This window comes from Vipera berus (assembly GCF_964194415.1).
Source record: "Vipera berus genome assembly, chromosome: 3".
Classification (NCBI taxonomy): domain Eukaryota; kingdom Metazoa; phylum Chordata; class Lepidosauria; order Squamata; family Viperidae; genus Vipera; species Vipera berus.
The window spans coordinates 59,467,762-59,494,352 of NC_138204.1; the positions used below are offsets into that span (position 1 = coordinate 59,467,762).

At 39.3% G+C, this 26,591-nt stretch overlaps 1 protein-coding gene across 1 annotated transcript; it reads left to right on the plus strand.

Moving 5' to 3' along the window:
• Window positions 1-5,049: 5,049 nt before the first annotated feature.
• On the plus strand, window positions 5,050-25,359 carry LOC308665946 (vitamin D3 hydroxylase-associated protein-like; the record flags this gene model as incomplete). Its single annotated transcript, XM_081324336.1, has 15 exons — window positions 5,050-5,280; window positions 6,347-6,460; window positions 12,578-12,721; window positions 13,418-13,548; window positions 14,838-15,044; window positions 15,677-15,714; window positions 15,999-16,123; window positions 17,140-17,265; window positions 18,684-18,781; window positions 20,152-20,251; window positions 22,080-22,123; window positions 22,219-22,258; window positions 22,427-22,535; window positions 23,011-23,156; window positions 25,225-25,359. 15 exons carry the CDS (start codon window positions 5,050-5,052, stop codon window positions 25,357-25,359), a joined length of 1,788 nt encoding a protein of 595 aa, XP_081180462.1.
• Between the last annotated feature and the right edge of the window lie 1,232 nt (window positions 25,360-26,591).

Here is a 26,591-nt window from a genome sequence, read left to right on the forward strand (position 1 = left end):
ATTATATTGAAGAAGTAAAAAAGCAGAGATTATACAGCTCTGCCTATAAAGGAAGGTGGAGGAAAGAAAAGTCTAATTTTCATGCCTTTTCTCCCTTGGCATCATGATCTTTTCTTCTATAAATGATCTGAATGATTGAGAGACTAAATATGGGATGCTTATATTGGGTGACAGACCTCTGGTATAAATGGTGGAGAACATCGTGTGCAACAATACAGAGCTAGGTGATCACCACTTTGCACAGGGAATAAGTGCACTTGAAACATTTTTAGAAAAGATACAACAGGTGCTTTAAAGACTTTCTGGCCTGAAAAGTGTAGTTTTGACAACTGATTCTTTAGTAGTCATCTGCTGCCTTCCTCAGTCTTGGACTCAAAATGTCATCTGATGTAATTCTTGGATTGTGTTGGTTTCCTTGGCTGAATGCCTTCCTTGTTACTGTCTGCAGTGATTTTTATTGCCCTCCTGATGATGGTAAAGCAACTGAGGGTGGCTTGGTTGTCTTGCACAATAGGCAACCCAAAGAATCAGTGCTTGACAAGAAGAAGGAAGACTGTAGAGCAGAGTTTCTTAACCCTGGCAACTTTAAGATGGGTGAACTTCAACTTCCAGAAATCCCAAGCCAGCAATTTAAAGTCCCCATGGTTGAGAAACCCAGCCTAGTCTTCACATGACTGGATGTTTCTGTGTCTGAGATGATGAGGGGGTTGCTAGAGAGATAGCTTTTGTTGAAACCCTGTCCTTGACTTGTTTGAACTGGCAGACTGTGTCAACATTCTCTTATGTGGGATATACTTTTGACAAAGATCAGATAGCCATCTAAAGGGTAGAACAAGAAGGATTACACAATGAAGGGTTGAACAGAAACAAAATGCTAGAAGGTGAAATGATCTTGAAAACTTCTGCCATTCTCTTGGGATCTGCTGGGGTCCTGTAGAAAGCTTCCAGTGGCATTGAGGAGCCCAAACAAAGGAAAAGTGTGGATATTATGAGTTTTGAACTCAAGAGGTGTGGCAATTCACTAGAAAGTGCTGAGTGATTCAGGGTCACAGGGAAATAAGCAGTCTAGACACAGAATAACTGTATCTAGTAGCTCCAGAGAAGGGAAGAGTTGATACTTGGAGAATGTGAGGATGGGGAAGGGATCTAGTGTAAATGCATTGTTTTAGTTTTTGATAGTCTTCATGATTCATTGTTGAAATATGTGTTAAAATCTAGAACTACAAAGAAAACTTGCATCGTTTGCAGAAGAACAAAATTAGTAGAAAATCTAACAAAGTTATTTCTGAAAACTTTAAAAGCATTATTTTTCCTCCCCTCCCCCTCTCTGCCTCCCTTAGTGTTGGAATTGACAGCAAAATTGTGTTCTTTGACCTGCTTTCTAGATGGTGGCTGGCTGTAAGAGGTTTTGGATAATGTTCCCTTCTAAGAACTGTTTGTGGTTATTTTACATTACAAATTAGCTTAACACACTTAATACACTAAGCCAGTGTTTGTCAATCTGGGAGTTGAAGCCCAAACATTTTAAAGTTGCCAAGGTTGGGAAAGTCTTCAGTGAATTATTTTAAGTAAGCTGCCTTAGATATGAGGATTCTTAGTAACAGTTTTCAGTACTAAGGGGGAAATCTTCTTCCTGTGTCCTCAGGCTAAGATAGTAACATGTGTTTCAGCCTTTTTTTAAAAAAATAAATAATAATTTCTGGCTATAAATTGTCAAGTATTTGGCAGATCCCTGGCTTACTGTTCTTCAAACACATAGGAAAAGTCACAATTCTTTTATCTTGTTTGAAAGCTGGTTTTACACTCAGAACAACATCTTGTAGCCCAATTCACCTTGTTGAGAAAATAGGCAGGAGCATTATGTATGCTATCTTGAGTGGGTACAATGTAAAGGTGGCATATTAAATAGGTGTACATAAAGGCTATCAGAAAGGCTAAAATAGGAACTTGAATTAGATCAGTTGTAGCCAAATACAGGGATATAAGCAAACTCCTGGGGTCATTTAGCATTAGGGCTAATATTAGACCAGCTGAAGTATAAAGAGATTGAGATTGGTTTTTTAGAGTTAGGATAAGTTTGCAAACTTGCAAATTTGTAAACTTGCCTGCTTACAGTTTCTTAATCCAAATTTGTCTGTGCCATCTCAATTATATGAGAAGAGATTTTTCAACTACGTTTACATAAACTTCTTTCTGAGCCTAAAAGAAAAAAAAGTAGGGTTTTGTGAAAAATACTTTATTATATTGTTGGTTTGGAGATTAGGAAATAAACTAGATGACACCAGAAAGTTCACAGAAATTTTGAAGGCCACAATTGACTAAAAAGGGCTAATAGACAGCTCCCAGGTTCACTGGAGTAATAAGGGAAGGAAATACAACACAGTCAGATTTGCAAGATTCTGTTATTATAGACAATCTCAATAAAAATAGTTCTTGTATTCCTGTAGAGTTGATTTCCTGGCCTGGTCTATCTAGTGGGGCTGACACTAGAGCACTTAGAATAATACCATACTCTCAACACTTACAAGGACATAGGTTAATGGGACCATGAAGTATGGTATATTTGGATCATATTGACAAACTACCCAAACATTTGAAGATATCAATTATTTTTTGGTATAGTCAATGGATATTCTGGTTGGATAGAAGCTTTTCCCACCAAATGATACATTGCTGCAGAAATTACCTCAGGAAATCTTTTGTAGATTTAAGGTATTCCAAGTGTTGCCCAGAAATAAGGGCTGTGCCATTGTTTCAAATATTATGGCTCAGCTTTGTGATTCACAGACAACTGCATTATTTCATATGACCTGCTGAGTTTCTGAACTTGAACTTGTGAAAGCAACACTGAAGAAAACCTTTAAAAATTATGCTGTGCTTCTGTATTACGTGGTAGCTATACTATACTTACTATTTTAACTGCTATTAAGTTTTCCCCAGAGGAGGAATTTTATTTATTTATTTTATTTATTAAATTTTTATACCGCCCTTCTCCCGAAGGACTCAGGGCGGTGTACAGGGCAATAAATATCAAAATGTAAATACAAAAGTTAAAAAAGAGATTAAAAAGAATTAAATAATTATGCCCAAGAATACAATACTAAAAATGTGTTAAGAACTTATTTAAATCCAACCCCAAACCCATCAGACCAGGCCAGATTGTTCAAATAGATAAGTTTTTAAATCATGTCGGAAGGAGCGCAGGTCGGGGGCCATCCGGAAGGCGGTTCCACAGGTCTGGCGCGCCCACAGAGAACGCCCTCCCCCTGGGGGCCACCAATCGACATTCTTTGATCGGAGGCACCCTGAGGAGGCCCTCTCTGTGGGAGTGCACTGGACGGAGGGAAGTTGATGCCGGCAGCAGGTGCTGCCGTAGGTAATCCGGACCCATGCCATGTAGGGCTTTGTAGGTCATAACCAGCACCTTGAATCTCAGTACATCTCTTATGAAAAATTATTTTGGGATCAAACAGCATTAGGATATTTGGTCACCTATACTTTTACGGTTATTGACCATATTATGGAAATCACTGATATGTAAGAACATTGCTTTTGATATTGAACAAAAAGAAAGAAGCAAAAGATTAGCATGGGGATGAAGATGCTCATACCTTCAATATAATTAAGCCTAAATGTGTATGAACTTAATTTCCCCAGCATTAGAAATACTAGTTTTTCATGCACAGGAATATGCTAGAGAGATGAGGAGGCAAAAGTTTTCAGCATGTAACTTATTGACTTTTCTTTTCTAAAATAATAGTAATCCAAACTTTTATTGATAACTGCTCTTTTTTAAGATCATGAATTTATAGAAACTGGCAGCTATCCCACAAAACATAAACCATTAGATATGTAAGAAAACAAAAAAAAACCATGCTTGCCTATCTAACTTATTTATTCAAATTTTTAAAAAGGTTAAATCCCACACTAGTTATTCTTTAACAAAGAATGAGATGTTCTATGGTGTGGCTGTGTTTATAATTTTATGTATAATTCCAATCAATACTGTGAAGGGCAAGTGTTATGACTTATTTAGAAGTTCAAATCTGAAGTGAGATTTTTGGAGCTCAGATTTTAGTTGAATTCATCTTGCAATTTTTATCACATGCTGTGACAAAACTCTTGACCTAATTCAGACTCCTGAGCATGTTTATCTCTAACTACTCCCTAGCCATACAATTTACTCTGACCTTTTAAGGTGATCAGTGAGAAAGAAAGTGGTGAACACAGTGAAAACAGAGGGCAGAAAGCAGTGACTGTTAACGCCCAGGTAAGCAATTTCTTTGATATGACGTGTCTACAATTTTTTATCTTTGAAGGGATGATACCAGCAGCCAAACATGATCTGCCTGGTGGTCACAGAATGTTATCTCAGAAGTCTGAGGGTGACCATAAATGCTGTTGTTTACCAAAAAGCTCTGACCATCTTTTTTATCTCAGGGTTAGGCGAGGTTATCTTTGGGCTCTCTCTTTTGACTCCCTCCCCTCCCCCCCATATAAGCAGTTGGTTGATATATTTCGGTTTTAGACTAAATTTCTGGTCCTTTCCCTTCAGTTACTAGTGTTTCCATCTCCTAATAAAGTCTGAAGCTCTTTTGTCTACATTTGTCCACACTGATGCCTCTTATCCTGTCATGCTATCTGAAGGCCATTAAGTTCTTTGGGGCTATTTTTGAACATCTGTGCTTTCCTGGCCAAAGTTCACCCATATTGTTCTTGGTATACTTGCTAATTATTGTTATTCACAGAGGTTGTGTTTGCTCCAGGCTAAGCTTAAAATTAGACATATGCAGTAAAGGCACACCTCTCCACCAGGGGTATCAATAGTCAACAAAGCGGAGAGAAGTTTTGCATTCTCTTGAAATACTTTAGCATGTTGCAAGGATGAAAATATTGCAGTTGAATATGAACAGGATATTTCTTACAACATGTTAGGACTTCAACAAGTCAGTGCTGTGTATCTTGTTATAATGGACTCAGATGGACTTCATATTAGCTTTCCCCTGCATTTCAGAGTCTCCAAAAATTGCCCATAAATTTGGTTCCAGAATGCTGCAAGAAGCATCCACTAAACTCCAAGAATGGTTGAAGCAAGCCTGGCCTCAGGATAAAATCCCTCTTTATACTGCTGTGATTCTGACCTGTGGTTCAACTGCATCTTATTTGGTACTGAAATGGTTAGGCCAGAAAAGGATTAAAAAACAAATAGAAGAAACAAGAAGACAAAGGGATCGTGGCTTGATAGAAATGGAAAAATCAGTGCAGGCATTTAAAAGCCAGGTACATGTTTCCTAACTATTTCTTGTACATTATAAGTACTTGTATAAGTACTTATTACATGTATTACTTGTACTTATTACATTTTACATTTACCTATTATATATAATATTTATATAACTGCATATTTAAATGTATTTAGATTTTTTTTAGTTTACAGTAGTTGGAATAATAGGCTAATGGATAAGATAGAGTTTTAGTAAATAATTATGAATGGATATTTACTATACTACTAAATTTTGATTTTTGTTATTTTCCTGTTGTTTGGCTCTTGTTATTAAGGTTGGGTTGATCACTATCTCTCTTTTAAGTAAAACTGAAGGATATTTCATGACTACACATGGAGGAGAATTTGTAATCTGAAAATTTTCAGGGGATGAAGTTTACTTTTAAATACAACTTTAATCAAAAGGATTGCTATTGAATTAAGTAGCAGTTTGGGTGCCTACATTTAGGGTGAGGATCCATTTATGCTATGCTATTGTCATATCTTACAGTTTATCATCTTAGTAGACACAAAATGAAAGTTGGATCAAGTAGAACAGAAAAGTCTCTTAAAAGATTTGCAGTACCTATGTTCTACAGCAGAGATGCAGAACCTGGAGCTTTAAAGATGTGGCCCATGAAAACCTTGGAACAACTCCAAGACCCATCCAAAAATTGAATGTGATGGTAACTGTAATGAGATAGAAGGGGGGAAAAAAGTCAAATGCATGCCTGTAAAATAAGCATTTACCTTGTGTTTAATTTTAATGAAATTAAATATCATTGAAATTAGGTAAAATTTAGTCTTGATATCTACTGAGATTCTCAGTCATCCAGGTCATGGTTGTCCCAAAGTTTGTCCCAAAGGCAACTGGACTGCCTTGGGTTTTTTTTTCTTTGCAAAAGTTTTGCTTCACATCCAAGAAGCTTCTTCAGTTTTTCAGTGTCCTGATATGACCCATTATTTTTATGGTTGCTGGCTTGCCATCAATAGCCACTTAGCCCCTCTGCCCTCTGTCGCAAAAGCTACACATCTGCTCTATCAAATCTGTGGGGAGTGTTATACTGTGCCCTTTCATTACAGAACCCTGGGATAGCAGCAGATGACATCCTTTCTCTGCCTCTGGTGGAACTGGTTGAGAAGCTGAAAGAAGACACTTTGTCTCCAGATGTGGTCCTCTACACCTATATGGAAAAGGTGAGCATAGTTGAAAACACAGAACATAGGTACTGCTTTGAAGGAGCAGGCAGGACAGCGAAGTTAAGCAACTTAACTTTATTAGGAACCAGGCAAACAACAGAAGAACATTGCTCTTATTTATACTAGCAGCTGTCAAACGTTTGGCCAATCAGGGCTGAGCCGGTTTCCCACGCCGTTCGCTTCCGCCAATCGGAGCCGGCTGATTTTGACAGCTCGGAGCTGTCATCGGTAGCGTGTGCTGTTGCCGGGTGATTCTGACAGCCGAGAGCTGTCAGACAGTGGGCGCCTGCGTAGTTCTGTCCGGCAGCTTTTGACAGCTGTCAAAAGCTGCCGCGGCTTTACCTCAGCCCTGCTGGTTTATATACATTCTGAATGTTAACGTTATTAAACATGTGAATACATAGCAGGTACAGAATGAAATATTGTTCACATATACCAGTATGCCCATCTCGTATATGCCCCAGTGTATAACATGTCCTTCAACATGACAGAAGAAGACCTCATGCTGGCGAGTCATCAGCAAAAGCTCTTAATCTATAATCATTCTGTTTTATTTTAATTCCCTTTATCATAGGGGACTCTCAAATTTTAATTAATAAAATCTCTAACGTTAATACAAACAACAATGGTGATAGGGGGCATCCCGGTCTTGTACCTTTTTCAATTTTAAATATCTCTGTTAACCCCCCCATTAATTATAATTTGTGCAGTTTGTTGTTGACATAGAGCTTTAATAGAATGTAAGAATCCTTCTCCAAAATTCATTTCCTCAACAACTCTAAATAAAAATTGCCAATTCAATTGATCAAAAGCTTTTTCTGCATCCAAAAATATCAATGCTGCAGGGACTTGGTTGTTCTTATCCAAATATTCAAGCAAATTTACAATTTGTCTTACATTATATTTCATATACCTTCCAGATATAAATCCTGATTGATCACTATGAATCATTTGCTTTAAAATGTGCATGAATCTATTAGCCAATACTTTGGCAAAGATCTTATAATCTGTATTCAAAAGCGATATAGGTCTATAATTTTTAGGTTGAGTAAGGTCTTGATCCTCCTTTGGAATCAATGATACAAAGGCTGTCCTCCAAGATGGAGGAACTGCTCCTCCAGTCTGAATTTCATTAAACAAGATCTTTAATGGTTCGATCATTTCAACCAACAACATTTTATAATAAATTGCTGTTAATCCATTTGTTCCCAGGGCCTTGCCCACTTTCAACTGTTTAATAGCTAAAGAGATTTTCTCTGATGTTATTCAGCAGTTCATCTCAAGTTGTTGTTCTTTTGAAAGTCTAGGAAAATGTGCTTCCTGTAAATATTTATCTATATCTAAAACTTGTATGTTTTCTCTAGAATATAATTTCGAGTAAAAATCTAAAAACTCCTCTTAATCAATTTTTGTTGATAAACTTCTTTTCCTTTATATTCTATTTTATCTATAGTACGTAATTTCTGTTTCTTCCTTAATTGATAAGCCAGCCACCTACCAGGCTTATTAGAGTTACAAAAAGCATTATGGCTAGCATAACGCAAATTAGTTGCTACTTGGTCAGCCATTAGCATACTAAATTGTTCTTTCAATAAATGTATCGAGGTCCTTAAATTATTATCCAATGGATTCAAAATAAAATCTTTCTCCTTAGATTTAATCTCTTCCTCAAGATCTTTACGTTTTTGCATTTGCTTATGCCTATAAGCATTATTCATATAAATCAAGACCCCTCTCATGTAAGCTTTACTAGCATCCCAAACCATTCCCATCGATGTACATTTATGCATATTTATAACAAAAAATTCTTTCAGATGTTCTCTACATTTCTGCAAAAACACCTCATTTGTAAATAGATTTTCATTCAATCTCCAGGATCTTCTATTATCATCTTCAGCAAAGAACTCCAACCAAACAGGACTATGATCAGACAATGTCCTAGGAAAAATCTTAATGTTCTTAACACTAGAGAAAAGATCAGTAGTAATTAAGATAAAATCAATCCTAGAGAAAGATTTGTGTCTATCCGGAAAAAAGTAAAATCTCTGTCCTTCATATTCCTTTCCCGCCATACATCTCTTAGCTCCAAATCCTCCTTCAAATCAAAAAAGGCTTTGGGCAGTTTCGAATAATTAGAAGGGTTTTTAAAAGATCCCTTCTTATCTTCAAATGAGTCCAAAACTCCATTCCAGTCCCCCATCATAATAACAGATTTGTAATCCAATTCTATTAGTCTTGGATGTAAAAATTTAAAAAACTTTTGCTGTTGTTGATTTGGAGCATATAATCCAATAAGAAGAACTTTCTTTCCTTGTAACATCAGTTCAATACTAACATATCTCCCTTGTTTATCCAATTCAATTAATCTAGCCGAAAAATCTTTTCTTAGATAAATGACCACTCCAGCCTTCTTGTCTGGAGCAAAGGCTGCAAAATGTGTTCCCAACTGGGAATTAGCCAAATACTTTTGGTCCTTTAATGCAATATGAGTCTCTTGTAAGCAAACAATATCATTTTTATGTTGTTTCAAATAGTAAAATACTTTCTTTCTTTTCTATGGTGAGTTTAAGCCATTAACATTCCATGTCAGGAACTTCACCATCTCTGGTGAACAGGAGCCTTTGGAACATGACCTGAAGATCACCTGTTGCTCTCTTTGGGCGTGCTCCTCCCACAGGCTCTGAAACAGCCGCATCTTGCGTAGTTAAACCAGATACAAGCTTCTGTTTTTGCTCTTTTTCCTTACGCTTATATGCTGCCCTAGTCATCCTCTGTTCTCTCGGGTCCTCCTTTAACACCAAACTCTGCTCCATAGTCTCAACCTGCTGCATCTCCTCAAGAGGCAGTGACATTGCCCCTTCACTCAACTGTTTATCTTCTTGTCTTACTTCTTTTCTTTTAACTCGAGGAGACAGTGGTGAGCCTGCTTTAAGGACCTTAGTATAAAAATCTTTTGCTTTTAAAATTGTATTCAACCTATACCTCGTCCCTGCATACTTCACCACAATTCCAATGGGTATTTCTCATCTAAACTGAATTTGTCGCTTCTTAAGCTCATCAGACAAAAAGGCGAAGTCTTTCCTTCTTCTAAGAATTTTTTGGGGTATCTCCTTTAAAATTATAATATCTTGGCCTGCAATTTGGAATCTTTCCCGGTAAAAGGCTTGGATGATTGCATTTCTAGTTGATCTCCTGGAGAAGTAAATCACTACATCTCTAGGTAATTTTTTCTGTCTGGCAATCCAGGAATTAACCCTAAATGTCTTATCCATCTCTTTAATTCTTCAGGTTCACATTTCAAGACAGGAGCCACTGCCTGCGCCACTTCCCATTCCAAATCTTCTTTAGGATTCTCTTTAAGGCCTCTGATACGCAATGCAAACTCCATGTCTCTATATTGTGAGATGATGACTTCATCTTCTGTTCTATCAATTTTAACCTCTGCTCTATCTATTTTCTGTTCAGCACTGATGATTTTATTTTCCAGATTCTCCACATACTCCATAACTGAATCCACACGAACATCCAGGCGTTCAATGTGTGCAGCCAAGCCCTGCAGTGCAAGCACTATATCCTCCCTCATCTGCTTGTTTTGATTAACAAAGTCTTCCTTTGTTTCCTTTATTTCTTGCTGTAATACTTGCGCTGATTGCATCACAACTTGCTGAATGTCTGCCAATGTAAATGCAGGTGGTGGTGGGGAAGATGGTTGTACTGTAGGTTTCATTGTAGTTTGCCCAGCAGCTTGTGATAAAGGTGAAGAAATTGCACTTTTAGAAATTGTAGGGCCTCCCCCACGCCTTGCAGCCATCTCTTAAGTTTCGATTTCCTCTTTCTTCTAGCAGAATCAAAGTTCAGGAAAAAAAGGGAAAGGGAGAAAAAATAAAAGTTTTTCTCCCAAATTCCTTATCCTTCAATAAAAAAAAAGGCAAACTCTCAAATACACAAAATCCGGTACTGGTTAAAATCAGTTGCAAATTGTATCTCATGCTATGTTGCAAAATGTAGCAACTTTCCAAAACTGTCAGTTCATACAAGAAAGCAACATTCCAGCGCCATTTTTACTCTGTTTCAATCAGCTTAAAACTTGAAGAAGATAATGAATCTGAGTTAAAGTTAAAATCCAGCTTGAAAATTCAAATCCTCCTGTTTCTCTCTGCCTGCTTCTCAGAGAAAAAAATACTCACAGTCCCATCTAAGCAGCAGATGTAGTTGTCGCGTCTGGTTCCACTCCCTTATGGAGTGAAAGCGTCCTGGGAGCGGAGAGAGCCTGGGCTCCAAGGGAGCACACCCTATCAACCCCCAAACTAGTTGAGGAATTGACAGGGGAGCTCTACCTCTACCCAGATAAGCTCGTCTCTCCCTCTTCTCCCGAGGGAGAGACTTCGGCGCCATGGGACAGCTGATTTTTGCTGTCTTCGAGCGCTTAACGCTTCCCAAGGTCGGGCGGCTTCTAAAACGCCACCATTCGGCGCGGCAGCGCTACTGGAAGCCTCTACCTGCTGTGTGTTGAGCAGTATATGTCTACAATTTGAAGATGCTTCTGACACAAATAAAGAAAAAAAAGAATGCCCAGTAGCACTTGGCTACCCATCAGTCTTTCTATCTTGTCTTTATTTATTTATTTTATCAAAATAAGTTGAAATAATGAAAATGAAGAAAAAGCTGAAACTTGACATCAACATTCTCTATTCATTTGCAATTAAACATATAAATTTATTCAATTTATAAAACTTGCTAATTCCATATGTTTCAAGGTGGCATACAGTTAGGATTAAAAATACATCATAAATAAGAGGAATGAAAATAGTCAAGTGGAAATACAAAATGGCTTTGAATATTATAACAACCATAGAAAATGGATGCTTTTTAACATTCCACAAAAGGCTAGGTCTACCATTTGATGAAAATGCCCACAAATTCCAAATATGTCCCATCAGTCTGCAAACGTTGCCAGTCCCTTTGTTAATTTATTCCCTAACAAAAATGTGTGTGTGTCTATGTGTGTGTCTGTGTATATGTACATGTCTGCATGCACACATGTATCCACATTGTACTCTACAACTAGAATTAGTTAAAATTTACTCCAGTTTATTTTATTTTGTGTACATAATTTCCATAATTATATATAGCATGTATATGTGCACATATTTGTATGATTTCATATTTATATTCTTTTGAGAGGGGGGGGGCATAAGATTTTTTTTAAATATATGCCAGTTTGTTCACAGAACAAAATGACAATAAATGTTATCTTAGTATTATATCTCAACGTATAGCCACTTGAATCTCTTGATAATCATTCTACAATATTATTTATTGAAATTTTTTTACAGAATAAAACCAACAAATTTAGGGGGGGGAAACAGTAAAATGATCTTTTTTTCTAAAATGTTTTTAAAGGTCAATCTGCACCCTCTAGTGCAGACATGTCAAACACAAGGCCCGGGGGCCGGATCCGGCCCGCGAAGTGCTTTCATGTGGCCCGCGAAGCCATCCTGGAAACAGTGAGGGAACGGCCCCCACTGCCTTGGCCCCGGCCCAGAGACCCTCCTCCTGCCAGAGACCCTCAGATCTGTCCCACTCCTGCCCAGGCCCCCATAGGCACCCTTGATGCGAACGATGTAGACCTGGCCACGCCCACCCAGTAGGCCATACATAGTCTAGCCACGCCCACCCAGCAGGCCACGCCCACCCTGGCCATACCCACCCGGTCCCTTGAGGGCAACCGCAATGCTGATGCGGCCCTCAATGAAATTGAGTTTGACACCCCTGCTCTAGTGGGATCATGCTACCATGGCATTTTGCATTTGTTCCTTCATTACTTTCCTGTCAGGGGGATGGAGAGGAAATATTTGCACCATTTTAAAATAAATACTGCAATGAATATTGATTGGAATGTGTGGTTTGTCTTTTACTATAAAAATGGTTTGGGGGCAAGATTGATCTTAGGAAAACGATAGAAGGTACCGATGAAAGTGAAACAGTACATTTGGTAGAATTTTTTTTTCTAGGAATCATGGATCAGGAATGGGGAGTGATTAACACAGGCAAGCCCACTGTTCCGCTTCTAATTATTTCCCCACCTTGTCTGTCTACTGTTTTCCTAAAAAGGCTTTAACGGTCACCAAGGAGGTGAACTGTGTGCGCCATTTTATTCCAGAATGTGAGCCATTTCTTCAGCAACTGAAAAAACAGAAGGAAAAGGGTTTATTGTATGGGGTACCTATCAGCATCAAAGACCACATTGGATACAAGGTGATTCCATTTCTGTGATACATTGGTGTTCTAGAAATGGCAGACAAGGAGCAGCTGCTAAGAGAAGACTGCTAGATACCTTTCTAGCATATGTATTTGCTTATGGTATAGCCCAGAGGTAGGCAACCTTGGCTCTTTTATGACTCATGGACTTCAAATCCTGGCTGGCTCAGGAATTCTGGGAGTTGAAGTCCACGAGTCATAAAAGAGCCAAGGTTCCCTACCCCTGGCTATAGCCCTTTTATATTGGAAAGGGGATGGGAAACCATGGCTTACAGGAAAAACACAGCCCCCCCCCAGCCTCTAGAATTGTATTGCCACAGCTGGTTGCTGATTTATAGTGGTACAATTTTTGCTCGCTTTTTAAATAGTTGAAAGCCCAAACTTTCAACTTTAATTAGTTGAAAGCCTAGACTACCTTGAATGTTTTATTTATTTCCTGAAACAGCGACCTCAAACATAGTTATTTTTGCAATAGTGACGAATATCTGTCGCGCAGGTGTAGGATGAGAGAGAACGAACCTTCACCTTCATAGTTGTTGTTGTTTTTAATAAAAAAAAGCAAAAATTTTAAAAATCCTAGCAGAAGAGAAAAAAGGGGGGGAGGAAAGGAGGAAAAAAAGTAGAGGCTATTATTCGGTGTTAAGATAAAGAGTTGATCTACACCCGTTTCCTTAATATTTCCTTTACCTTTAGGGCCACTTGACAACATGTGGCTTTTCACATTTTCTTGATGTGGAAGGAGAGGACAGTGTGTTGGTTAAGGTATTAAAGAAGCAGGGAGCAATTCCATTTGTATTCACAAATGTGCCGCAATCTTTATTCAGGTAAGTTTCTATGACCCAAATGTGATTTCTTTTCTTTTGTATAGCTACTGATCAGTCCTGTGTATTGATAAACTCTAGCACTTTGTTGTGCAGTTGCTAAAAACATATACCTCTTTGTTATTTCTTCACAGTTTCTCTTGACTTGACTTAGTCATGGCTTCCTATATCTGAATATTAATCTGTAATGAATGCGTGTACGGATGATGTTTCAGTCCCTTGCCCAGATCTGATTCTTGATTAAAAAGGATCCATACAATCATGCAATGGTGGCAATTTTGTTGACCTCATTTTGGAGGCACAGCAAGAAGAATGCTGTGGGAACAGGTGTTTCTCAAGACAGTGTGCTCTCCTCCCATCTTGAGTAGAGGAGAGAAGCACACTACTGGAGATACGGAGAAAAAGCCTTTGAGCAGGGGTCTCCAAACTTGGCCACTTTAAGATTTGTGGACTTCAATTCTTCTAGGAGTTGAAGTCCACAAGTCTTAAAGCGGCCAAATTTGGAGACCCCTGCCTTAGAGGAACTCTCAAAAACCAAGTATCTATGGGTACATTGTCATATGTACTGTGTTCTTTTTTTCTTCAAAACTTGATGAAGAAAAAGTAAAATTTCTGTTGTAGTCCTACTACCTTTTTGCTTGGTATATCAAGAAAATATCCAGAATCACAGTGATCCTAAGAGATGTAGCCATCATTAGAAACCTTTATATTTAGCCGTGTTCAGCTGTCAGAACATGTTGAAGGAATGATCTGTATTGTAGGAGTTGTCTTTTTGTAGAAATTGGGGGTGGGGGTGTTCAGGTTTTTCTCTCTCTTTAATTACTTAGACACCCTTAGGATTCCTGCTTTCTGCTTCAAGTGTATTATAATCTGGTCAAATTGAAAAATCTGTTAAATCTTTTTGATATACAACTACTTTAGAGTAGAACATTATTTAAAACAGAGGTCCCCAACCTTTTGGGAACCAGGGACCGGTTACATGGAAAGAGGTTCTTCCATGGACCGGAGGGGGCGTGGTTTTGTGTGCTGCTTGCATCCTGTGGATGAGGCTTTCCTTGTTTGTGTGGACTGGTTGCTGGCATGGACTAGGGGTTGGGGACCCCTGATTTAAAACATCAGAATGAGGGACCTCAGACTCATAATGCAGTAATAGAAGTTCCACTGAGTTTAATACATTTTAAATTTTGTAGGTGGGTTAAAGATTGTGTCTTCAGAAGAAACAAAAGATTGTAGATCTCCCATATTTTAAATATTGTGTTCCCACCATCTGATGTATTTCTATCACCTTTCAGCTATGACTGCAGCAATGTAGTTTTTGGGCAGACGGTGAATCCTTTGGATCATGAGAGAACTCCTGGGGGTTCATCTGGAGGGGAAGGGGCTCTAATTGCTGGAGGAGGTTCGGTCTTGGGATTTGGATCAGATTTGGGTGGAAGTATCCGTCTACCTTCCAGCTTCTGTGGTCTTTGTGGGCTGAAGCCAACCGCAGGTAGATTGAGGTAAGTACTAAAGTTATCATAGACTGTGCAACGGATTATCACACTTTGACAAGATGTAGAATTGTAGAGTTGGACGAGACCTCAGAAATCATCTAACAGAATAATCTTCTGGGGTTGGAATGTTGTGGTTACAAAAATCTCTAAAAATACTGCCATTTAATTTCTGCCGAAAAAACTGCTGAAGATATTGGTGATCTCGGAGAAATTATGAAATAGCTTGATCAGTGTTCACAATTTTTTAGAAACGATACCATGGGCACTTTCCCTAGGGTGCTAGGGATATCCAATTTAAGTTTGAGATAATATTTCTCTAGCAAATGCTTTCATTCCAAGGAAATCAAGCACTGAACTTAGTAGCAGAGAACTCAACAACTTCAAGAGGTGTGGACATTAACATGTTGGCTGGGAATTCTGGGAGTTGAAGGCTACACATGTTTAAAGTTGCCAAGTTGAGAAACATTGCTCTAAACAAAGAACAGACACAGATATAAGCAAATATGTCTTCTACAAGAGCAACCATTGGCATTTATCACTGAGTGATGATCCCGTTGACAGGGTCCTCCAAAAAGCCATTTGCTTAAGGTATTCTATTCATATATATTGTCTGCATTTTATATTTCTCTGTTTTACAGTGTTTCTGGAGTAAAGGAGCCTTTTCATCTTATGCTAAGTAAATAAAATCATCTTTTTTTGTGGAAAGTGGGAAAGGGGTGAGAGAGCAGTTCTGAATGAATGTAAAAAGTGCCTGCCTGAGCTGAAGAACAATGGATATTGGGTACATAGTATTTGAAATATAAATATTAACAAGAAAAGTGGAAGCATAACATGATCTTTCAGAAAGAATGAATGTGGAGCAACCTAAACAAAGACATGAACATCAAAGCATGATCTTATTTTGAAATCTATTTTGAAATCTATATACTATTACTTCATACATATATTCATCTTCTTAAGTTTTAGGGACAATAGGACCAATGGCAAAGGATGTGGATAGTCTTGCTCTATGCATGAAGGCTCTCTTATGTGATTACATGTTCCAGCTGGATCCCACTGTGCCACCTATGCCATTCAATGAAGAGGTAAATCAAAAACCAAAGGGTAGATATAACACGTTTGCTGAATCCATAGTTGATGATTTTGACAGATACTATGAGATTTTTTTGAAAGAATTCCCCAAATAAAAAAGCATCTAAATATATATTTAGAAGAAAAAGGATTATGACCCTATCCATACTTAAAATATAACCTTCCCCAAAAACAAGGCAAATAAAAAACACACACTAATGGATTAAAAACCTGTATGCATACATGTTAGCTGAAGGACGTCTATTTAATTTCTCCTGGGAAAAATGTTATTAATATAGCTGATAAATAATCACCAGTTTGAGAAAATATATCCCCCTTTGTCATGCTTTTGAAAGCTCTTTTTGTTGTATCCATTTTTCAACCAGAGCAATTTCTTCCATTAGAAATGTCACTAATTTGGTCAAAGAGGTGCTTAATTTTTAAACATTTCACAGTAACAAAGCTGGCAACTAATAAAAGGCATTAAACTAATTTCTTAATATTGCATCTACTTACATGCATTACAAAAAATGTTTAACTCACAGCAGGATTCATTGTAAAGATTGTGAGATTTTTCCAAATTTTGTCAGAAAGTTTCAATCAAAAGTATAGCTAATTGAACACAAAGATAGTAATATGAGCCAACTTGCTCATATTGCCAACTTCACCATCCAGAAAAATCACATATTAAAATTACATTAAAATTACATTACATTTAATTAGATTAAAATTACTTCACATACATTTCCTAATTTAAGAAGAATGTAGTGCCACCTGAGAATTATTGTCATGGTCAATTCCTGTTAATTTGCTGAAACACATTTAAAAGTCTTGTCCATTGTTCTAAGTATCCCACCACCCAAACCAGAGCTCGTACAGTTCTATGAGCCTCTGCATGCCAGTGTGATATGGCATGCATAATAGTGTGACAATCACAACAATGTGGTTAACAAAAGTGCCATCACAGAGTTCATGCTATAGCTCTTAATCCATTAATTTTAGTAACAGGGAGGTTTCCCCCCCCCCCTAGATATATTCAAACTCTACACCTCTACGGATTGGATATTATGAAACAGATGGCTATTTCTTGCTCCCACCATGCATGAGAAGGGCTGTGCATAAAACCAGGAAACTTCTTCAGGAAGCTGGCCATACGGTGTGTATCTTTGCTACTACTATTGTTTCAGTACAACTTATTTGCATGTTAAATAATGGGTTATTTTTTGATACAGAGTAGTCAGAGAGCTTCTATAGGACGGCAGCCAAGAAACTACACATTTTAGGTGTGTGTGTAGAATGGTGTGGTTCCCTGACCATTTATTTGGTTGGGCCATAATCAGTTATCTCACCAATTGTCTATGAACAGCAGCTCAGTGGTGGGGCTGGTAGGCTTCCATGAGGCAGTTGTGCAGGCTGATGTTGATCAGGGATTTATTGCTGTTTCACAAGAGCACCAAATCCTTGTTATAGAAAAGCTTGATTTTACAGCTGAATGTTCATGGGGGAAGGGGCCAGTTGCAAAGTGATGGGGGAAGGAGCTTTCCCATAGAAGCAAGCAACTCCACATTGGCAGCTCTTAATGGGCTGCGTTTGAACATTGGCTTGATGCCAATGTCTTCTGAATTAGCAGAACAACCATGTTCAAAAGCAGCTAGAACGGTAAACAGTCCATATTTTAAAATAACTTAAAAAAACCCACCTGCCAATGGAAGTGGGATATCTTGTATGTCATTGTGTGATCTTCCCTCTACAGCCATTCAGCTGATTTTCAGAAAGGTACAGGTGGTTTAGATGCCCCATATCCCCTTCAGGCCTGGAGACTTAAAGAATCAGCTGTCAGGTTGGGAGATTCAGGAGCTAAGAAACTTGATGGGTAAAGAGTCATCTCTCCTCATTGCAACTGAATGGGGTGGCAAAAGATGGATATGATCTGCCAGTCCTTCCAGTTCAGATTGTCTGGGAATCTGCTCTATGGGACTGTAGATCTAGCAAGAATACAGTTGTCTTCTTCCATCCTCTTGCCACACCTCTAGTCCCCAGAGCTCTTCCAGAGGCTGACAGTGATGTCAGCTTCCCCTCCTTTTCTTGCCACTTCTGTCAGCCTTGCAATCAGTTGCCAGAAGTTTGGGCAAATCCTTGGAGCAACTTCTAACAATTTCTACCTCCTCTGGTTTATTTTTCAAAAATATTTTGCCTTTCTCTGGTCCAAATCCAACTCACCAGCTATTGGTTTGTTGACCCAGAGGGAAACCATATCTGGGACTTCATCAATTTCCTTCCTTAATTTGCTCTTAATTGGGCATCAGCATTTGGTGGCATCCTTTCAATGGCAGGCTAGGAGGACACACATCAGCCAGGTTGCAGTTTTTTAAGCTATTTCTTTTTTCTTTTTGTCAGTTGAAGAACTGGTGAATAGCGTTGACTGAACCACAGGGAGGAGCCCTTTGTGTGCATATGCTTGTATAGAGAAAGCCATGTTGAGTGGACAAATAGCATGCAGGAAAATAGTTAATCTAGATTTGTATTTAGTTGACATCTTGGAGATTTAACTGAAAACCCCTTTGTTTTCTGCAGCTAGTTCCCTTCGACCCACCTTCTGTGGACTATGTTATTGATGAAATTTATCTGAAAGGTGCTTTTGCAGATGGAGGCTCAAGTCTGTTGGCCTTGTTGTAAGTAGTTGGTTGGGGAAGCTAAAGAACATTTAAAGAGCCAGTAGCAAATAAGGACCCTGCCCAATGTTACTGTGTTCTCATTCAAATGGCATTTTAAAATAAGGTCATTGTTTTCCAGGGGGCGATGGTGGTGCCGTCATCATTACCATTTGCTTTATTATATCAATGAATTAGCAAGAAAGAAGTACCTATGTATTAATGTGATGTAACCTCCAGTTAGCAATCACTACAATAATAAAAATGAGAGAAAGGAAATAGAGGCTTTGAAGACATAAACAGAACAGTTCCAAATTTTTGACTCTTTTCTTCCTCGTTCTTTTGGAAAATAAACCAATTCAAATGTTAGTAACATACCCAAACCCCTATGCCAGGGGTAGGCAATCTTGGCTCTTTTATGACTCGTGGACTTCAACTCCCAGAATTCCTGGCTCAGGAATTCTGGGAGTTGAAGTCCACGAGTCATAAAAGAGCCAAGGTTGCCTACCCCTGCCCTATGCTGTCAATAAGATGTAAATTCCTCCTTCCAGTGTAGTATGACAATTGTTTTCACAAACCCCTGAAAAATACACAGTTGTTGATACTGTGATAGATTACTATGTTAGGAATATGGCAAAGACAAAACTGGTAGCATTTACCTGAATGAAGAGGTGATGCTGATATCCTCTCCTTCCACTGTGTACCTAAAATAAAGTCTAACATTTGAGCCCAGGAGATGTGATCTCCTTTTTCTTATTAAGGGGAAAATGTATTGCTACTAGTGGCTCAGTGGGTTAGGACGCTGAGCTTGTCAATCAGAAGGTCGGCAGTTTGGCGGCTTGAATCCTGAGTGCCGCATAACAGAGTGAGCGCCTGTTACTCGTCCCAGCTTCTGCCAACCTAGCAGTTCGAAAGCACATAAAAATGCAAGTAGAAAAATAGGGACCACTATGGTGGGAAGGTAACAGCGTTCTGTGCACCTTTGGCGTCTAGTCATGCTGGCCACATGACCACAGAGACGTCCTCGGACAAGCGCTGGCTCTTCGGCTTTGAAACGGAGATGAGCACCGGCCCCTAGAGTCGGAAACGACTAGCACGCATGTGCGTGGGAACCTTTACCTTTACCTTTACTTGTATTGCTACTTGCATGACTATGTAATTTCCACACAGAATGCCAGCTCCGTATACTTTAAGTAAATGTTGGGGAGAAGGGCAAATATTGCTGTTCTGGATGCCTGCTCTAGAACAGCCCTTGATAGCTTTAGTATCCAATTTCCTCTGTAAAAAGTGGTCAACATCACTTCTTAATACAGTAAATGATAGTGGTAAATACATTTGTATACAAAGAGAGAAAACTTCCAATCTTTCTTTCCTTCTCTATTGCCTGTCAGTCAAAAAGATATAGTGGATCCAGCTTTGAAAGCCCAAGTGAAAATGTTAAAAATCCCAAAACTGGTGAAGAAAGTTTTGGCCAAGTTCACAAAGAGCTGGGTGAGTCTTATCTCTGTCTTTCTGTGTAAGGGGTCAGATTTGTTTTCCATTATTTGTGATAGAATTATTGTATTTGGGGGTATGAAACTGAAATAAATATGTCTTTAAACATATTTGCATTGTGAGCAGCAGCATGGGGGGTGGGCAAGGGGATCAGACTGATGGAATTGAAAAATTACAAGGCAAGCCCCCATCCTTTCTGTGTTTATTGTGACATCACATACATGCCCCAAAGGGGCAATATGAAGTAATGCCTCAATACTCCAGTGACTGCCATTGATCATGGTAAACATAAATTTTAAATTGAATGCATTCTGAAGAAACTGATCAGCTGACCATTTCCCAAAGCCATTCATGATGTTCCTTTTGGTAATTAAAATGATTGGAATTGATTGCCTATATAGATGAATGGCAGGTCTGCCAATTTTTATCATCCTAAGTCAGGGAAAGGGACGATAGAGATCGTTGTCATTTGTTTTATCTGGGTTTATTCTCAGTGACCCACTGTAGGGTTTTATCCCTTGCTAATAATATTTTAACAGCTCATTAGCTGCCCAAAACCATGTTTGTGAGTAGGGCAGTCATAAAGATGAATTTAATTGATAAATAACTAAAAAGAGCAGGCGCAAAGTAGATTGTCTATACCACCTCTCAAAATGGTGACAGCATGCAGAGAACCCATTCATCTGAAAAACAGAGTGCAAAGAATATCAGGCAGGCGGTATCTGGTCGCAGAAGGATGAAAATCTCCACTCTGTACAAAATAACAGAGTTGGAAGGGACCTTAGAGGTCTTCTAATCTAACCCCCTGCTCAAGCAGGAAACCCTATACCATTTCAGATGAATGGTTGTCCAATCTCTTCTTAAAAACCTCCAGTGTTGGAGCACCCACAACTCCTGGAGACAAGTCATTCCACTGATTAATTGTTCAAGGAAAAGAAAGCATATTTTTATTGCCCCCCCTTACATACTAATGGGGAGGGGTGGGCGGGTGGATGGAAGACGGTTGGATTGGGATACAAGGACGATGAACTTGTATGTGGGGTGCTACAGCTTGACACAGAAGCTAAGACACCAGAAATGAGACATAAATTCTCACTAATGGGAATGGAATGTCTCTGCAGGACAACTCGTCACGGCCAACTTGCCATTGGACAACTCACGGCAGGACAATTTAACAGTTCTACATAATTATTTAAAATAAATGCCTTATTTTAATTTTTGCCATTCACATTTCATTTTGTCCCTCCTTTTGCATCCTTTAATGATTCTATTCCACTATTTCTTTGATATTAGTGAAACTCTTGTCCCGCAGCAAGTTATCCTGCAGCGAGTTGGCTGTGGCAAGTTGGCCATGGTGAGTTGGCCATGGCGAATTGTCATAGACCCTGGAAAATGGCCTATCCGTACTCCCTGCACAGCTGCAGTATTAGAAAAAAAATGCCATTATCAACTCATCTGCCTGAACCAACCAACCAACCAACCAACCAACCAACTAACCAATAGTGAGACTGAACAGGTCCTGAGCTGTTTCTGAAATGTGGCAAAAATCCTACAGTTAGATGGCTTCTTGTTTGCCCGTATGACTAGTTTGATTAGTGCTCTGATAGCCAGCAGGTCTGTTCAGCTGGCATACTTGCTCCTCAGGACTTGTACATCATGGTCTCTTCAATTAGAGATGAAATTGCAACTGTACAGTCATAATGTTGTTATCTTCACCAGACCTTACACACAGTTGCTTTTTTAAACAATTTTTTTTATAGTTTTTAAACGAACTCCAATAGTACTAATGAATCTGGATTTTCACTGAATGCTGTTTTCTTTCAAGTTTCCCCGACTGGCTGGGCAGCTGAATGCGTTGTGTGGAGTGAGGTAATGGCAGAATTATATTCCTACAAATATAATGAAATGATACTTTTAGCTGATGAAGAAAGTTTGGCTTACATGTTCAATATTCTGTCTTTCAGGAATGTGAAGGACATGTGGGAGATCGATAATGAACTGATGGTAAAAACATTTGTTGTGAAAATAAAATTTAAAAATCGTATGTTGATTGTATTTTTCCTGTCTGGCAACAACCTGGGATAGCTTTCAGCACATTTCTAACTACTCAGCTACACTTTATCAAGCCTAGATTTTGTCAGGACTTTAACAACTATTGCTGTTTGGGCTCAGGTCTATCGTAAAAAGTTTATTGAGAAATGGAGAAAAAACAAACTTGACGTTGTCCTGTGCCCTGTTCTGGGTCCTGCCTTCTTTCTCGGATATCCTTCAAAAATACTTGGTAAGCCTTACTGTGGCATAATGTACACCTTTTCATTACATTAAAAAAATATTATCAAGTTTCAGGAGCATCCACCAACAATTAATCTTGCACAGATGGGATTGCTTCCAAAGAGAGTGGTTTCGCCATTCTCTTAGCAGAATAATTAATGACAACGGTCAGAATGATCTAGAAATTTTCACAATTCCTGTATGGGAATACAGCTTACATGTAATTCTCACAGAGAGATTAAAATCTGGTTTCAGGTTAACTCTTCTGTCCATAGGATGACGAGAATAGCTCGCCAAAGCATTGTTGTCCACTGTACGTGTTCAAAACCCCGAAAAAAAAATGAAACAGTCCAATTTTAGAAAGCTCGTCAATTCTACCCTGCGATAACTGAATTATGCCGGTAGAAGGGTTTGGGAAAGGAGTTCCACGGGGAGAAGGTATCTAATTCCACCTAACTCTTTACTCTGTGTGTTCACCTTCCTAGGTGCTATCTCTAATACCATGCTGTACAATGCTTTGAACTTCCCTGCTGGAGTTGTACCAGTTACCACAGTTACAGAAGCAGATGAAGAAGAGATGGCACAACACCAGGGACTGTATGGTGACTCCTGGGATAGGACCCTGAAAAAGGTTTGTATGAACTCAGGAGAGGTTACTACACGCAGAAATGTTTGTTGATCAGTGATGTTTGAGATTGTGAAGACCTTTGATTTCACAACAAAATTAATATCAGTTTTTGAAAATTATCTGCTACCATCGGATAAATAAATAAGGTTAACTAAACTTTCCTAAGTTTTAATGAATTAATCTTTTTCTACCCAAAATTGCTAACAGTAGAGTTTAATTTATGGATATGTTTGATCTAATATATCCTATTTAGCACTTCTTTTATAAGTAATCTTCCCCAAAATTGGATAAGCATGGATGAATAATGTACATGAGGACATTATGGCATGAAAAGGTATAATACCATATATTAGAACTGTAAAACAGTGGCGTAGCGTGGGGGGTGCAGGGGGGGCCGGCCGCACCAGGCGCAACATCTGGGGGGGGCACACTCGCACTCGCAGCTCTCTGCCCCTGCCTGGCTCACTCACTCTCTCTCACTGCAGTGCTGGCTGTGCGAATCCGATCCGAGCCGCCGGGTCGCCGCCCACTGTGGAGGGGGGGTGCCAGGCGTGCAGTGCGGTGCGGAGAGAGAGCGAGGGACTATCTGGGGGAGGGACAGTGCAGCGGCCACCCAGCACAGTGCTGAGTGCGGGAGAGAACCACACCAGACCAGCCCATGCAGCAGCAAGAAGAAGCTGGCAGCGGCGGCAGGTGACACAGGCCAGAGATGAGAGAGCCTTGCCCCAGGTGCTGACAACCCACGCTACGCCACTGCTGTAGAAGATGACCCACCTGAGCCTAAGAAAGGGATCAAATGTCTCATCAGTCTTGAGTCCTTTCGCACCCACAAGAGTCCAGCCCACCTTGAATTCCACTGATTCTTATCTACCACCAACTTGGCTTTGACTGTTAGTAGTTCAGATTCTTGTAGACTGCTTAAGCTTGCAATAAACCTTTATGTTCATTTGAACTGCTTAGATTTCCTGATTTTCCCAGCACTTGGCAACAACTAAACATTCATGATAATTGTAGTGTGTTTTTTTCTTGCACAAGTAGATGAACTACGGTATATTGCTTCCAAAATAGAAATGGTTTTGACCTTCTCTTGATGATAACTTTATTGTCACTTTGAATGTACACCAATCGGCATACATCAAAATGAAATTTTGTTGCATACAGCTCTCAAAGGGTCACCACCTCCGATATATACTCCTTGTTTGGGGCCCGCTCAAATTTCACATTGTCCATTTTAGTCTCTAGGGAGTGAATGATGGCAAACAGGACAGATGGAAATGGGGCTCCATGTGGATTAGCCCTCAAGTTAGCTTGTATTCTGACAACCTCGCCTTCTTTCCTTTTTCTGATCCTGACTCTTCCACCCTTTCCTTAAAGAGGCCTTGCTTCTTTTTGCCCCTGGAGCAATATGCAATATGATCCTGAGAAGCAAAATGTCATCCATCTAGTTAAAGAACAAATACCCTGAAAAAATTCAGAGGAAAGTTTTGAAGAGAATGTTTTGGATCAAGTCTATTTTCATCGGTAGAATATATGGATTGAAAATTCTCTTCTTGTTTCTAAAAGAGAGTGAAAAAGATCATGTTGAGAATTGGAAGGGAAGAAAGGTTTAATCTAAGAATCCGGGATTATAACCGTTATGTTTTAGGGAAGGAATTGGTGTGGGGGATGGGGGAAAAATATTTGGTTAACATCTTACCTATCCTGGTCATCAGACTAAAGATGTTTGCTGAAGGTTAAGAGTTAGTGTGGGTTTTCACTTTTCTGTGCAGGCACTTAAGTCTTTTAGCTCTCATATTTTACATCTTTGGGATGACTGGCTTCCAAGGCAGCAGTTGTATGAAGGCATACAAGAGAAAGAATCAAATGTTGTGAACAGTTTTATTAATGGTCTAAGCTAGGAATATAAGAAATTAAGGTTGCAGTCCTTTGAAAACTTACCTGAGACCATTTGCCACTTGGAGGGAGACAGGAGACTTATTTCAAGGATACCTGCTCAAGATCACTTTGCAGTAAGCAAAATGCTTGGACCTGAGATATCTGAATGACTTCGCTCTTTCACTATCTCTTTCAGGCAGTAGAAGGTGCTGTTGGGCTTCCTGTGGCAGTTCAATGTGTAGCTTTACCATGGCAGGAGGAATTATGCCTCCGGTTCATGAAAGAAGTTGAGATGCTGTCCAACAAAGAGCAACAGAAGAAACTCATCTGAGTCTGACAAGCAATTTGCAGATCAAGGATGCATCTGGACTTATAAAAATGATAGAATATCAAGGAATGTTTGATCCCGCAATATTCATTGTTCTGTCAAATGGGGTCACTTTTTGTACGAGTTAAACACTTCTGCAAACTGCTGTGAAAGACTGGTCCTCTTTTGTGTGTGTGTGTGTGTGTGTGTGTGTGTGTGTGTGTGTATTTTATGTGACCAATTGAGGCATTTCTCTTTCTACTCATTCACCGTTACAGGAGATGGCGGGGTGGACATTCATGCTTTCTGTCTTCCACCATATTCCCATCCTTCATCTCCACTGCATAGAAAAAAGTAATGAAATTAGAAGATTTTCCTTGCAACGTAAAGTATACCAAGATCAAATTGTACATTGGTTAGAAGTCTTCGCTTGATTTGTGTTGGCTCATTGAATAATTGAGAACCCATACAGCCAAGGGTTCTAAGTCAGAGAGGGAGAGTATATGAGTTTAGAACTGTGGTGGTGAACCTATGGCACCCGTGCCACAGGTGGCATGCAGAGCCCTCTCTGTGGGCACGCATCCCATTGCCCCAGTCCTAGGCCTTCAGCTGGGTTTTATAAAACCTTTTCGCTTTAGGCCTCTGCCGCTATGTGCAAAAACACTCAGTTTCAATCAATCAATCAATTTCAACTTCTTCTGGGGAAAAAAAAGATCTCGCAAAGTTGGAATTGATTGATTGTACTTTTTAGTCCCACCCACTCTGCCATTACCACCGCAGCCATGCCCACCCAATGGGCTACGCCCACTCAATTGGCCACACCCACCCAATGGGCCATGCCCCCCCCGGCACCCAACACTCTCTTTATGTACATTATAGTAGTCTTACTTTTGCAAAGCCCATTGTCTTTGAATCAGAATGCAGATTTGTACTTGGCCAAGTGCAAAAGGCATACTATTGTCACACTGATCTAAACTGAAATAGCTGAAAAACCTTGATTACAATCCTGACTTGCCTTTTGCTCTATTTTGAGATTAGTACCGGGTATCTGTTCATCTACAGTATAGAATTCAGTGAAAGTGATATGTGTTGTTCATATTGATTGACAGGGTGAGAGTTAAAATCCACCATTAGATGGCACCAAATTGGAGAAAGCTATGCTATATTGTTTGTCATTCTCAAAGAATTCCTTTTTAGTAGAAAATGAGGGGCAGCAGTTCAAAAATATACAAGCTCTGCTATTTTGCACCAAGGTG